General features: G+C 35.5%; 1 protein-coding gene across 4 annotated transcripts in view; it reads left to right on the top strand.

The window, feature by feature from the left end:
- The window catches only part of TRPC3 (transient receptor potential cation channel subfamily C member 3), a 77206-nt gene that overhangs the window by 46335 nt on the left and 16190 nt on the right, over window positions 1-14681 (top strand). For 2 of the 4 annotated variants that reach the window (XM_032146684.2, XM_058436718.1), the window contains exons 8-10: window positions 856-1051; window positions 2311-2520; window positions 5673-5756. In XM_032146684.2, the coding sequence (XP_032002575.1) occupies window positions 856-1051; window positions 2311-2520; window positions 5673-5756 (490 nt within the window). The remainder of the gene's footprint in view (window positions 1-855; window positions 1052-2310; window positions 2521-5672; window positions 5757-14681) is intronic. The other 2 variants (XM_032146695.2, XM_032146705.2) reach the window with 1 other exon arrangement.

Here is a 14681-nt window from a genome sequence, read left to right as displayed (position 1 = left end):
TTAAGTATTTCTAGGTAGGTAATGCATTCCTATGATAAAAAATTTAAATAGAGAGGCGTCTACAGGGAAATGCCTGTCCTTCTCCCTACCCTTGGCCCAGTCTCTTACTTATCCTTAGTTCCCAGAGGCAATGGTTTCTTTTGGATATTTTCAGAGATTTTTTTATATAAAAAAGAATATAAGTATTTGTATGCCCATCTTTTTTATTTAAATGATAGAATATTTCACACTTGCTATATCTTATTTTTTCATTTACTATATCTTTGATATAATTTTACATAAATACACAAAGCTCGATCTGTCTCATTTTCCCAGTGGCTGCATAGCATTCCATCATCTGGATATACCGGAATTATTTAGTCTGTTCCCTATTGATGGATATTTGGATTACTTTCATTCTTCCCTACTGCAAATGGTGCTGCAAGGAATATATTTTTACATACTTTTAAAAAATTGGGTATATAATTTTAATCCCAACCCTGTTCTACTACAGAAAACCTGATTTAAATTTCTAAATCACATACAAAATCAAACAACAAATTCCCATTTTTGTAAGAGAAAGGAATGGTTATTGTGACTTGACTTCAGCTTTCTCCTGTGGAGTTCAGAGAATTTTCACTTGATGATAACTTCAGAAAAGCTGGGCATTGGCACCCAATTTAATCACCAGTTCCTGAAAACCTGAAAGAATAATTTTTCTATGAAATGTCATAACAAAGTAATTCTTCTCTTGGAGTGTATTATGGTGGCATTTTACATCTGTACAGTAGTTAAACCCTAACTTGTTTTTTACTTTTCACTCTTAGATATTGAAAACTGTCAACTTACTTACTTTGTACCTTATTTTTTCAACAGTGTAGAAGAAAGTTTCAAGACTTTATTTTGGTCAATATTTGGGTTGTCTGAAGTGACTTCCGTTGTGCTCAAATATGATCACAAATTCATAGAAAATATTGGATACGTTCTTTATGGAATATACAATGTAACTATGGTGGTCGTTTTACTCAACATGCTAATTGCTATGATTAATAGCTCATATCAAGAAATTGAGGTAAATCTGTTTTCTATCCGTAGTGTCTATCCTTGTCATCCTATTCTGATAGTATACATCTGCTTCTGTACCCTGTGGCTGAGCTCCAGCTCATGTAACAAGGAGGCTTATATCCACAGAAAGCCTGGGCCTTTCCCTGTGTTTTCTACCTGAATAGATAGCTCTACACATTCTGCTGTCTTCTAGCTGCACAGCAGGGGTCCCCATGAATTTACTGCTGCTCTGCCTTCTCTCAGGGTATATTTCAGAAGTTTTGAAATTAGTGGCTAGAAGAAGTATTGGCCCTAAGGAAATTACTCTCTCTTCAATTAGCCAGCCCACCATTCTACCTGGTAGAATGACCAGATGTTTGGCAAACACTAATGGTGTTCTTTATCCAGTCAAAATTTTGAGTATTCTAGAAATCACTTGATTCTTGGTTTTGGATTGGGCTGGGTTTGGTACCTCTCTTCACTGTTGTATATATGTTTTCTTATGTCCTTCAGTTTAGTGTTCAGTATCTTTTTAGTGCTTTGCAGTTTGTTAACTCCACCAAATCTCTATGTATGTTTTAGAAACTCATAACATAGTGTTCTCAAAGTAGAAGTTTCGGTCCTAATGGCCTTCTAGGCTGTGTGAACTGAGAGAGCCAGCTTCCTCCTTGTAAGGCCCCCCTTCCCTTCATTTCTCCTATCAGTTAGGGTGGTTATCTCCATCACTGTGGGCAGCACAGAGAATGGAAGGAGATGTAAGACAAGTTCAGGTACTCAGGGGCTTATGTGACATTTGGGGACATATGGTAAACACAGAAATGCCAAAAAGCAATTCATTTGAGAATCATTTTTCCCCTTGCCCTTGAAATATAATATGCTGTGTCTACAACCTGGCTTGGATAGGTATAGGTGAGGAAGGAGGATGGGAAATAGGCAACTATTGTCAAACATGCAGAATTAACTGGATGGGGGACAGAGGGAGGAATTAATCTTTTTATCTTTCCTTGGCACTCTATTTTTCTTGTCTTTTTTGCCTTGTTTTTGGATGGTAGACAGGAAGTTCTGGTTAAATTTCAGTGGGTACAGGTAGAGGCATATGAAAAAGAATGAGTATCTTTTATTTGAAAAATGAGAATATTATGTAGGTCTATAGAATATATGTAGATAAATGTGTATAAGTTATCTATTTCAAAAACATAACTTAGATTCATTGTAAAAAACCTATTAGCATCAGTCACTAGAATATTTAGCTTTTAAAATTAGATTTTTTCTATTTTTGTGACACAGGATGACAGTGATGTAGAATGGAAGTTTGCTCGTTCAAAACTTTGGTTATCCTATTTTGATGATGGAAAAACATTACCTCCACCTTTCAGTCTAGTTCCGAGTCCAAAATCGTTTGTTTATTTCATCATGCGAATCGTTAACTTTCCCAAATGCAGAAGGAGAAGGCTTCAGAAGGATATAGAAATGGGAATGGGTAACTCAAAGTCCAGGGTAGGTATCGAAAACTTACGAAGACCTTAAAATAAATGTTCTGTCTTTTTTTTCTTGTCTTTTGATGTTTGTTCAATAATTTTTATGTGTGAACTTAGAAGATGTTAAAAGTAACTGTCTAGTCCACAGTCTTTCACAGACTAATACTAAATATTTTCATGATGTTTCAAGAAGTCACTGAGTCGAGGCCCTGCTTTTGATCAGAACATCATATAAACTGCCAGATTAAAAACAAACAAAAAAGCCTTTAACTTGTTAAAAGTAACCAGAAAAGTCACTGTTAGAAACCACTTTGTTTTTGTGTGTTCCATGCTTCTCAACTGTTATTCTGAAGTTAAATAGTTTAAACTTCCAGCCTTCCTCTTGATTTATGTATAGTTCACCACCACCATATTCTCCTTTTTTGTAGAAACTTTTTATTTGGCTAAATAATCTTTTTTCCATTAGTGTCACAAAATAGATACAGGCCCAAGAGCATCCTCAAATAACCATAAGTACTCATTTTATAAATAAGCAAGAAACCCTTGAGTTATCTCAGTTGAGTCATACTTTAACTTTAACAAAGAAGGTAATTTTCATGATCATACTTTGTTATCATGAACTAACTTTCAGAGATAGAATGATATAGATAGAAGGATGTGAGTGAACCTAAATAATAGGGAATGAGGCAGACAGGAACAAATGTATAGAGTTAAAATACAACTTTTTCTAAAATTGTGAAAATGGTCTGTAGCTATAACATCCTGAAAGCCTACGAGATGTCAACATTATCGCCATAAAGCATAGGCCTTCCTGAGCGAAGGTAGATATTTTTTCTCAGTTGAAACTAGGTGAAAAAGTTAAGATTCGTGCAATTTAATTTATTGCCTTTTAAAATTGTTGTGAATCTTCAAGAATTGTATTCTTTAAGAAAGTGACCTTTTAAATGTTTTTTTGTTTGACCTGGATATGGGCTCTTAAGGCTATTGAGTTACAAGTCAGCGATTGGTTGTGACAGCCCATGATTTAAAATAATACCTCATGTATGCAGTGAGAAGCAGTGTAACACAAAGAAGAGAGCTTCGACATTAGACCTGGATTTGAACTGTGGCACTTAGGGCTTATTAACAAGGAACATGGATAAATCACTTCACTACTCTGAGCCTTAATTGTCCACCAATTGTAGACCATTGTCTAACTTTGTAGAGTTGTTATGAGGATTATATGAGATCTACAAAGTTCCAGCCTCAACAAATATCAGTGCCCTTCCTCACTCACAGTTTACAAAGTGCTTTCCTGTACATTTGAACCTCATGCAAGGCTGTGAGGTAGGTATTATCATTATTCCCATTTTATAGATAAGACAATTGAAGCTATTCAGATAATTTGCTTATGCAAGGTCACATTAACTGACCAGTGTGGGGTAGGTGCAGAATTCAAGTATTTTAGCATCAGATGCCTCGCTCTCTCTGCGGCACCTGGATGCCTCATGTTCAGCACCTGAGTCCACCCTTGGTTACCGGCCCACTTCCTCTCAGCGAGGTGTACCTTCAGCTGTGCGGCAGCTGGTCTCTTAAAGGAGCCAGGCTCTAGTTGTCATCCTGGGCGCTCCTGCTGCTACTGAAATTGACTTTGCTTTGAGGGACCTTTGTTTTTCTGGTGATTTATTAACTGAGGCTTTATTGCAAAAAAGGAAGTCTCTCAAGTGTGGGAGCTCACAACTCTCGCACTTCACAGAACACCTTGAGTTTTCTTTCTGTAGGCAACAGGTCTCACTGACTTCATTCCTGATATTATCATAATGTAGAAGGAGAAACACTAAACGTCAGGTTGAGAAGAGCACACACAGTAGGCTTGCGGCTACCTAGACCGCTGTAAAGAAAACACAGCCTGTTCACAGGAACAGGAAGGAAGCATTACATTTAGGCTGTCCTCTCCTGCCTGTATTGTACTATTGACAGGAAAGAATAGCTTTTCTCAGAGAAGATGCTGGAAATAGAAAGTTGGATACTGATCTCTCAGGAGGCTTGCTCCTTGACTTCCCACTCTTCCCATATCTGGTTAAAAACTGCCACAATAAATAAATAAAATTTTGATTTCATTTTTTAAAATTTTGCATATAGCTGTTTACCTCTCTTTAATATTACTCATATTCATAGATACTCTTCATATATTGAATGTAGCAGAAATTTGGAGAAATTATACTTTTCTATTTCTCTTTTTTAGAAGAGAGGAAGGAGCCTCAAGAAATCTTTCCGGCTAACCTAGACAGCTAACCTCAGTCAGCAATCAGATACTGGCCTCCAGTGGCCGATTCAAGAATTAACTTTGTTAGCTAAGGTTTTCTCCAGGCACAATTGTAAGAGAACAAAGGAAGGTCCTTGCCTATCAGTGCCACTTCCTTCTCTTTTAGCATCCCACACCTTCCTGAGTTATAATGGTGGGAAGTTAGGTGGTGAGGTGAATCATCTCTTTGGCTAGAGGGCCATGTGTTTGAATCACACCTTACAGTGGCAGAGCTTGGCCACAGATAAGAGGCCCTGCTCATATACATGAAGACTAGATAGTACCTGTGTTCCTCTTGCTTCCTGTTCCTACCCACTCAAAAGCTAAACCTTAAAAAGAGAGAAAAGAAAAGGAAACCAAAATTCTTTAGCCCAATTCTCTCCAAAGTTGTGAACCTGGCTCAGTATAAGGCCAAGATACTTTGGAAGATGTGTTATTTTGGCTAATATTTTAGGGCTGCAAAATACCAAATGGTGCCATCTGAACCTGCAATGTGTTTCTATTCAAATCTAGGAAAGGAACTTAGGCTCAGGAACAGATCGAACTTCTATGGAATTTGGCTTCTAGATGCCTTGAGTACATTTTGATGAAGTATACAAGGTCCCCAGGAAAAATTATGTTTATTATGAGCCAATTTTTAGCATATATTTTCCATTAAATAGTTCTATTACAGTACATCCTGCCAACATTTTGATAAATGTGAGCATATTGCTCACAGTAATTTTAACCTTTGGGAATATATTACATCACTTACAAAGCTCAACTTCCACAAAATGTTTCTTGGGAATGTTGACTCCAGAAATGTTATCAAGGAGAATAAATGGATTATATTTTTTATTCCAAATGAATGTATTCTAATTTACTAGGTTAATTGTATTTTTTCCTAGTTAAACCTCTTCACTCAGTCTAACTCAAGAGTTTTTGAATCACACAGTTTTAACAGCATTCTCAATCAGCCAACACGTTATCAGGTAAGCATTCATTAGACGTATCTCTTGATCTCTATGTGATTCCATATATGTCTGCGTGTGTGTTTGTGTGTGTGTCATGAGTTGAATTATATTCTTGAGATATACCATTATACCATGAGGATAGTTCAGGACAAAGAAAATGATTCAACACCTGTGAAATTTTTAAAAAAATAATTAAAAATAAAAGAAAATAGTATGTTAGTTGGAGGAGACTTTAGAAATCAGAGTCCAAGTCCTTCATTTCTTTTTAACTAAGAGTTCCTCTCACAATATTGAAAGCAAAGTGTTGCTACAATTACCAAATAATGTATAACTTAAACTGGAGAAAGCAGTAGAAGACAGAGTATGTTAGAATGAATAATGCTCCCACAGCAGGAAAACTTGTTTTTTCTCTAGGTTTTTCTTTCAGGTGATCCATTTTTTAAATGGATTGTTTGGCTATACTGTTTCATGAGTACTACTTTAAAATATCTTTTGCATTTTGATACTGGATGTGACATTTGAACACTATTCTCCAACTCAGGGGAAGTTATAGCCCTTTGTTTTTCATCTCGTTGATCATTTCGATCATCAAGTCTTTGACTTTCTGATGTGTATAAGTTCACAAAAGTGAAGATCAAGGAATTTATAATGTATTGGTGATGTCAGTTACTGCGTATTGCTCTATTCCTTATCCAATTTTTTTAGACGCAGGAAACCGCAAAATGGCTCAGCCCACTGATTATCAGTCTTCTTTTTTTTAGAAAATTTTTGTAAATTTTACATATTTGTTTATTTTTGTTCTAATAGAACAAAAACTAATAGTTTTGTCTAACTTTATTTTTAATTGATAAATAATTGTACTTATTCATTGTCTACATAGTGATGTTTTGATACATATGTAGGAATCAGATCAGGGTAATTAGCATATCCATCATCTCAGACATCTATCATTTCTTTGTGTTGGTAACATTCAGTATCCTCCTTCTAGCTGTATGAAACTAGATAATATTAATATATCATTGTTAACTATGGTCATGCTATAGTGGTATAGAACAGTGGTCCCCAACCTTTTTGGCACCAGGGACCAGTTTTGTGGAAGACAATTTTTTCACGGATGGGGTGGGGTGATGGTTTCAGGATGAAAGTGTTCCACCTCAGATCTTCAGGCATTAGATTCTCATAAGGAGTGCGCACCCTAGATCTGTCACATGTGCAGTTCACAATAGGGTTCACAATAATAGGAGAATCTAATGCTGCTGCTAATCTGACAAGAGGTGGAGCTCAAGTGGTAATGCTCGCTTGCTAGCCTGTCACCTCCTGCTGTGCAGCCTGGTTCCTGACAGGCCACGGACAGGTGCCAGTCCTTCACCTGAGGGTTGGGGACTCCTGGTGTAGAACACTAGAACTTACTCCTCCTATCTAGCGGTAATTTTGTATCCTTTAACAAATCTCTCCATATCCCTCCCTACCCCCTACCCTTCCCAGTCTCTAGTATCCTTTGTCCTACATTTTACCTCTGTGAGATCAACTTTTTTTAGCTTCCACATATGAGTTAGAACATACAGTGCTTAACTTTATGTTCCTGGCTTATTTCACTTAACATAGTGTCCTCCAGTTTCATCCATGTTGCTGCAAATAATTGGATTTCAATCTGTTTTATAGCTGAATAGCATTCCGTTGTGTATATATACCGCATTTTTTATACATTCATCTGCTGTTAGACACCTAGGTTGATTTCATATTTTGAATATTGTGAATAGTGCTGCAATAAAACGTGGGTGCAGTTGTCTGTTTGATATAATGATTTCTTTTCCTTTAGATAAATTCCCAGTAGTGGGGTTGCTGGATCATATGGTAGCTCTATTTGTAGTTTTTGGAAAATCCTCCATACTGTTCTACGTAGTGGTTGTACTAGTTTACATTCCCACCAACAACATATTAGAGTTCCCTTTCTCTGTGTTCTTGCCAGCATTTTTTTTTTTTTTTTGTCTTTTTGATAGTAGCCATTCTAACTGGAATGAGATGATACCTTATTGTGGTTTGGTTAGTGATGTCGAGCATTTTTTCATATATTGTTGACCATTTGTATGTATTCTTTTGAGAAATGTCTGTTCAGATTATTTGCCCATTTTTAATTGGATTTTTTTTTTTTTTTTTTTTTGCTGTTGAGATGATTGAGTTCCCTGTATTTTCTTGATATTAATCCCCTATTGGATGAGCAATTTGCAAATATTTTCTCCATTTTGTAGGCTGTCGTTTCACTGTTGTTGTTTCCTTTGTTGTGCAGAAGCCTTTGGTTTGGTATGATCCCATGTGTTTATTTTTGCTTTTGTTACTTGTGCTTTTGAGGTCTTGTTCATAAAATATTTTCCCAGACCAATGTCCTGAAGCATTTCTCCTATTTTTTTTCCATTAGTTTTATCATTTCAGGTCTTACATTTAGGTCTTTGATCCATTTTGCGCTGATTTTTATACAAGGTGAGAAGTGGGAGTCTAGTTTCATTCTTCTGCATATGGATATCCAGTTTTCCCAGCACCAGTTATTGAAGAGACTGTCCTTTTCCCAACGAGTGTTTTTGGCATCTTTGTAAAAACTCAGTTGGTTATAGATACAGGGATTAATTTCTGAGTTCTTAATTCTGTTGCATAGGTTTATGTGTCTGCTTTTATGCCAGTACTGTGTGGTTTTGGTTTCTACAGCCTGGTAATATATTTTAAGGTCCGATTGTGTTATACTTCCAGATTTGTTCTTTTTGCTCAGGATTGCTTTGGCTATTTGGGGTCTTTTATGATTCCCTACAAATTTTAGGATATTTTTCCTATTTCTGTGAATAATGTCATTGGTATTTTGATGGGAGTTGCATTGAATCTGTAGATTGCTTTGAGTACTGTTGTCATTTTAACAGTAGTAATTCTTCTGATCCATGAGCATGCAGTACATTTCCCTTTGTTTGTATCCTCTTCAGTTTCTTTCATCAGTGTTTTGTAGTTTTCCTGAAGAGGTCTTTCATCTCCTTGGTTAATTTATTCCTGAGTATTGTAAATGGCATTGCCTTTTTAATTTTCTTTTTCAAATAGTTTGTTGCTCGTGTATAGAAATGCAACTGATTTTTGTATGTTAATTTTGTATTCTGCAACTTTACTGAATTTGTTTACCAGTTCTAAAAGTTTTTTGGTAGAGTCTATAGGTTTTTCAATGTATACGATCATGTTGTCTGCAAACAGGGACAATTTGACTTCCTCCTTTCCAATTTGGATACCCTTTCTTTCTTTCTCTTGCCTAATTGTTCTGGCCAGAACATCCAGTACTATGTTGAATAAGAGTGGTGATAGTGGGCATCCTTGTCTTGTTACAGTTCTAAAAAAGCTTTCAGCTTTTCCCAGTTCAGTAATATGTTAGCTGTGGGTTTGTTATATGCCTTTATTACATTGAGATTCTTTCTTTCTATACCTAATTTATTAAGATTTTTTATCACAAAGGAATATTGAATTTTATGAAAAGCTTTTATCATCTGTTGAGATAATCATACAGTTTTTATCTTTCATTCTGTTGATGTGATGTATGATGTTTATTGATTTTTGCATGTTGAAACATCCTTACATTCCTGGGATAAATCCCACTATCAAGTGGGATTTTGATGTAATTTTGGATTTGGTTTATTAGTATTTTATTGAGGATTTTTACATATATGTTCATCAGGGATATTGGCCTGTAGTTTTATTGTGTCCTTATTTTGGTATTGGGGTTATACTGGTCTCATAAAGTGAGTTAAGAAGAATTCCTTCTGTTTTAATTTTTCTGATTAGTTTGAGAATAATTAGTATTAATTCTTCTTTAAAGTTTCAGTAGAATTCAGCAGTGAAACCATTTGGTCCTGGACTTTATTATTTTTTTTTTGGAAGATGTTTTATGCACTCATTTAATCTTGTTACCTGTTTTTGGTCTGTTTAGATTTTCTATTTCTTCGTGGTTCAATCTTGGTAGATTGAATGTGTCTGTGATTTTATCTATTTTCCCAGGTTTTCTAATTTATTGGCATATGGTTATTCATAGTAGTCTCTAGTGATCTTTCATATTTCTCTATTATCCATTGTGATGTCTCCTTTTTCATTTTCTGATTTTATTTATTTGAGTCTTCTCTCTCTGTTTTTAAGTTACTCTAGCTAATAATTTGTCAATTTTGTTTATCTTTTTTAAAAAAACTTTGTTTTGTTGACTTTTTGTATTTATTTTAGTCTCAATTTTGTTTATTTCTGCTCTAGTCTTTATTATTTCTTCTACCAATTTGGGGTTTGATTTGTTCATGTTTTTCTTTCATGCTTTTTCAAGCATTTTTTATGCTTTTTTTCCTTTATGTGCATCATTAGATTGTTTATTTGAAATCTTTCTAGTTTTTTGATGGATGTAGGCATTTATTGCTATAAACTTGCCCCTTAATCCTGCTTTTGCTGTGTTGCATGGGTGTTGGTATGTTGTATTTCTATTTTCACTCATTTCAAGGAATATTAACATTTCATTCTTAATTTTTTCCTTGACCCATTGGTCATTCAGGAATATGTTGTTTAATTTTCATGTATTTGCATAGTTTCAAATGTGCCTTTTGTTATGATGTCTAATTTTATTCCATTGTGGTCAGATAAAATACTTGATATAATTTTGATTTTATTAAGTTCCTGAGACTTGTTTTATGTCCTAACATATGGTCAATCCTAGAGAATGTACCATGTGCTGATTAAAAGAATATATGTTTTGGGGTTGGGTCTGGTAGCTCACACCTGCCTTGGGAGGCCAAGGCAGAAGGATTGCTTAAGCTCAGGAGTTTGAGACCAGCCTGGGCAACATGGTGAGACCCTGTCTCTGCAAAAGTGAAAAAAATTAGCCAGGCATAGTGGCACATGTCTGTAATCCTAGATACTTGGGAAGATGAGGTAGGAGGATCACTTGAGCCCAAGAAGTTGAGACTGCAGTGAGCCATGATTGTACAACTGCACTCCAGCCTAGGGGACGGAGTGAGACACTGTCTCAAAAAAGAAAAAAAAAAAAAAAACCAGAATGTGTACTTTCCAGCTGTTGGGTAAAATGTTCCGTAAATGTATTTTTGGTCCATTGGTCTTGGTGTAGTTTAGATCTGATGGTTTTTTGTTGATTTTCTGTCTAAATGATCTGTCTAATGCTGAGAGTGAGGTTGAAGTCCCCAACTATTATTATATTAAGATATATTTCTCCCTTTAGACTTAATAATATTTGCTTTATATATCCGAGTGCTCTGGTATTGGGTGCATGTATATTTATAAATGATATATTCTCTTGCTGAGCTGATCCCCTTATTATTATATAATGCCTTTCTTTGTCTCTTTTTAAAGTTAAAGTTTTACTTTTAGTAGTTACATTGTATTCCATCATATGGTTATACTTATTTAATCATTCTTTTATTGATGAAAATAGAGGATATTGCTAATATTTAGCTATTATAAGCAATACTGTAGTAAGTCATTTTGTATATATAACATCTCAATCATGAACAAATACATGGAATTGTCTGGTTAAAGTATATTTGAATTTTAATTTTTTAGCTATTATCAAATTGATGGAGCTTGTACTAACTTACATTCTTACAATAAATATATGAGAGCACCTATTTCCTCCTTAATTTACAAACAGTGTGTTACCAAAGGTTTTTATCTTCACCAGATAGGTTAAAATGTGCTGCTTTGCATTTCTTTATCATGAATGAGTTTTACCTTCTTTTTTATGTTTAATGTTATATATACTTATGTCTCCATATATATTTGCTTTTCTTGAAGGGCTTTTTGTTATCAGTGAAGAAGAATTCTTCATATTTTAATAATATTAGCCTTTGTATTATGACTTAAGAATGTTTTTACCAGGTTATTGTGTGTCTTTTTAATATTTAAAGTATTTTTTCCCATCCACAACTTTTTTTATTTTTGTATAGTCAACATTACAAATTGTTTATGGCGTCAGGTTTTGTGTCCTACTTGGAAAGATTTTTCCACCATAGGAGATTATTTAATATTTTTAACTCATATTTCTTTAGTTCTTTCACTTCTTTGGACTCTGAAAATATTTGATTCATATAGAATATATTTTCATTTAACCTGTAGGATGGGAATCCAAATATGTTGTCTTTCCAGATTATTGTACAGCTGGATGTGTTGAATAATCTATCTTTTCTATTGATTTGAAATGCCACTTTAATAATTTACTAAATTCCTGTATAAATTTATTTCTAGGCTTTTCATTCTGTTCCACTGATCTATTCATGCTGTAGAACCACATTATCATAATTGTTATAGTTTAAGACAAAAATCAAACAAACAATACACACATACATGTGCATACTTGCACGTGTGTACATACACATGCACACGCACACACACATACACATCCTTACTTAAGAGTTTTTATTTTACAGAATTTCCTATTATTTTTCCTTCCTTTTTTTTTTTTTTTTTGTGGCAGAGTCTGCCTCTCTTGCCCAGGCTGGAGTGCAGTGGTGCAATCTCGGCTCACTGCAACCTCCACCTCCTGGATTCAAGCAATTCTCCTGTCTCAGCCTTCTGAGTAGCTGGGACTACTGGCGCTCGCCACCACACCCGGCTAATTTTTGTATTTTTAGTAGAGATTGGGTTTTACTATGTTGACCAGGCTGGTCTTGAACTCCTGACCTCAAGTGATCCACTTGCCTCGGCCTCCCAAAATGCTAGGATAACAGGTGTGAGCCACCAGCACCCAACCTCTTCCTTATTTTTCTATTTGAATTTTAAGGTGAGCTTGTCTGCTGGTATCTTTATTTTGATTGCATTAAGGCAAATTGATGTTTTATAATGTTGTGTTTTCTTTTCTAAGGATATGATACTTTTCGATTTATTAAGGCTTTTGTGTATTCAGTGACATTTTAAAGTAGTCCCCTTATTGTTTATATTAATTATGATTAATTTGGTGCAGTTCTCACAAAACCACCATATACCAACCTTTAAATGGCTAAAAGAAAATAGAAATTTATTTCTCTCTCATGTTCCTAATGTGGCACCTAACAATGTCAGGGACCCAGGCTTTTTCCATCGTATTACTGCATCATGAATGGCTTTCAGTCTAACATTATCTCATGTTCCAAGAAAGCTTCTAGAGCTCTGCTTATTATTTCTACATTCCAAAATACAGTTAGAAAGTGATAGAGAAGAAAGTTCCTTCCTATAAGAAACTTCTGTAAAGTTGCACAAACCACCTGTCTGCAGTGGAGCCTGGGAAATAAAGTCCTAATATCAAGTGGCCATGTGCCAAGCTAAAAAGCTGTGGAAGAGAAGTGGCAGTCTCTGCTGAAGTGGATTATACTATATGTCTTGGTGTTTATCTTAATATTTTTAAACATACTTAGGTCTCTGTTAATTGATTGATATGTTTCAAGTTTTATATTTTGATCCTTCAGCTCTAAACTATGAAGAAAATCAATATCCGTATTTTATTTACACCATTTTCCCCCTTCCTCTCCCAGCTCCTGCTTGTTAAATTATTAGAAATGTGTTTGTTGGGGGAAGAATAATAATTTTCTTAATCCCTTTAGGTTCAGTACCTGGGGGCTATGAATTAAACTGACAAATGACTGATAAACAGGAGGGGGAAAAAAGGATTATTTATGCATGCAGTGCACATACCTCTAGAAAAACTCAGTGATGAGTGGCTCAAAGGGGTAGTTAGCATTTGGGGCTTATATACCAACTTAACAAAGGACAAGAAGTTTGTGGAGAAGTGATATGACAAAGGAAAAAGTGTTTGGGTTGCTAAAGGTAGTAAATTGTTGGAAGGTAAATATGTGGGAGAAACTGATAGAAGATACAGGTTATTTTAGTAAGGTTTGCTTGTGCAGAACAACCTTGGTGTTGACTTTCTGTCCCCAGTGGTAATGATTGTTTTTCCTCCTGCTAATCTGGGAGGGGGAGAGGAGGAAGACCTTCACAAAGGGAAATGTATGTCCTGATTTTAGGCAGATGGGTTGGGGCAGAGAACTCTTTCTGTGTTTGCTACTTTTTAATTGCCTTCAGCTCAAAATAATCCTTATGCCAAAATGGCATATTTTGGGGTGACATATTCTGATCCACTTCACTACCTTGTCAGGACTATAGCCAACATTTCGTTTAGTTTTAGTCCCACAGTTAAACATAGTCAGTATTCACCACCAGTCTTTTTTGCCATAATTTTCTGTTTATCTCTTTCTTAGCTTAACTTTGTCTTTTGGTAGTTCCTTCAAGAAGAGTTTATGGGAACTATGTTCTCTGAGTTATTTTATGTTCTAAATTAGTTTCTATTTCGATATGTTTATATTGACTACCTGTAATATACTTAGGTGATAATTTATTTTTAATGTATGTGTAGATGTTGCTCCAGAGCCTCCTGGAATGGAATGTTGATGTGGAAGAGTTTGAGGCCAGCCTGATTGTTTTCCTCATATAGTTGACCTGAGGTTTTAGTTTGAATGCCCCAAATATCTTTATCTTTTAAATCCTACAACTTGGTATTGATTGTTCTATAGATGGATCTGTATCAGTTTTTCCTGGCATACACTATGGCCTTTCTATTTTTTTTTTAAGATAGAGTCTTGCTGTGTTGCCCAGGCTGGAGCGCAGTGGCGTGATCTCGGCTCACTGCAACCTCCACCTCCCAGGTTCAAGCGATTGTCCTGCCTCAGCCTCCCAAGTAGCTGGGACTACAGGTGCCGCCACCACACCTGGTCAGTTTTTGTATTTTTTTAGTAGAGATGGGGTTTCATTGTGTTAGCCAGGATAGTCTCGATCTCCTGACCTCATGATCCGCCCATCTCGGCCCCCCAAAGTGCTGGTATTACAAGCATGAGCCACTGCACCCGGCCACACTATGGCCTTTCAATATGTACGTTTAGTCTTCTTTTAATTTTTGAATAATTT

Source organism: Hylobates moloch, unplaced genomic scaffold (genome assembly GCF_009828535.3).
Source record: "Hylobates moloch isolate HMO894 unplaced genomic scaffold, HMol_V3 SCAFFOLD_3, whole genome shotgun sequence".
NCBI classification, from domain to species: Eukaryota; Metazoa; Chordata; class Mammalia; order Primates; family Hylobatidae; genus Hylobates; species Hylobates moloch.
This window is presented reverse-complemented; position numbering and strand designations above follow the sequence as displayed.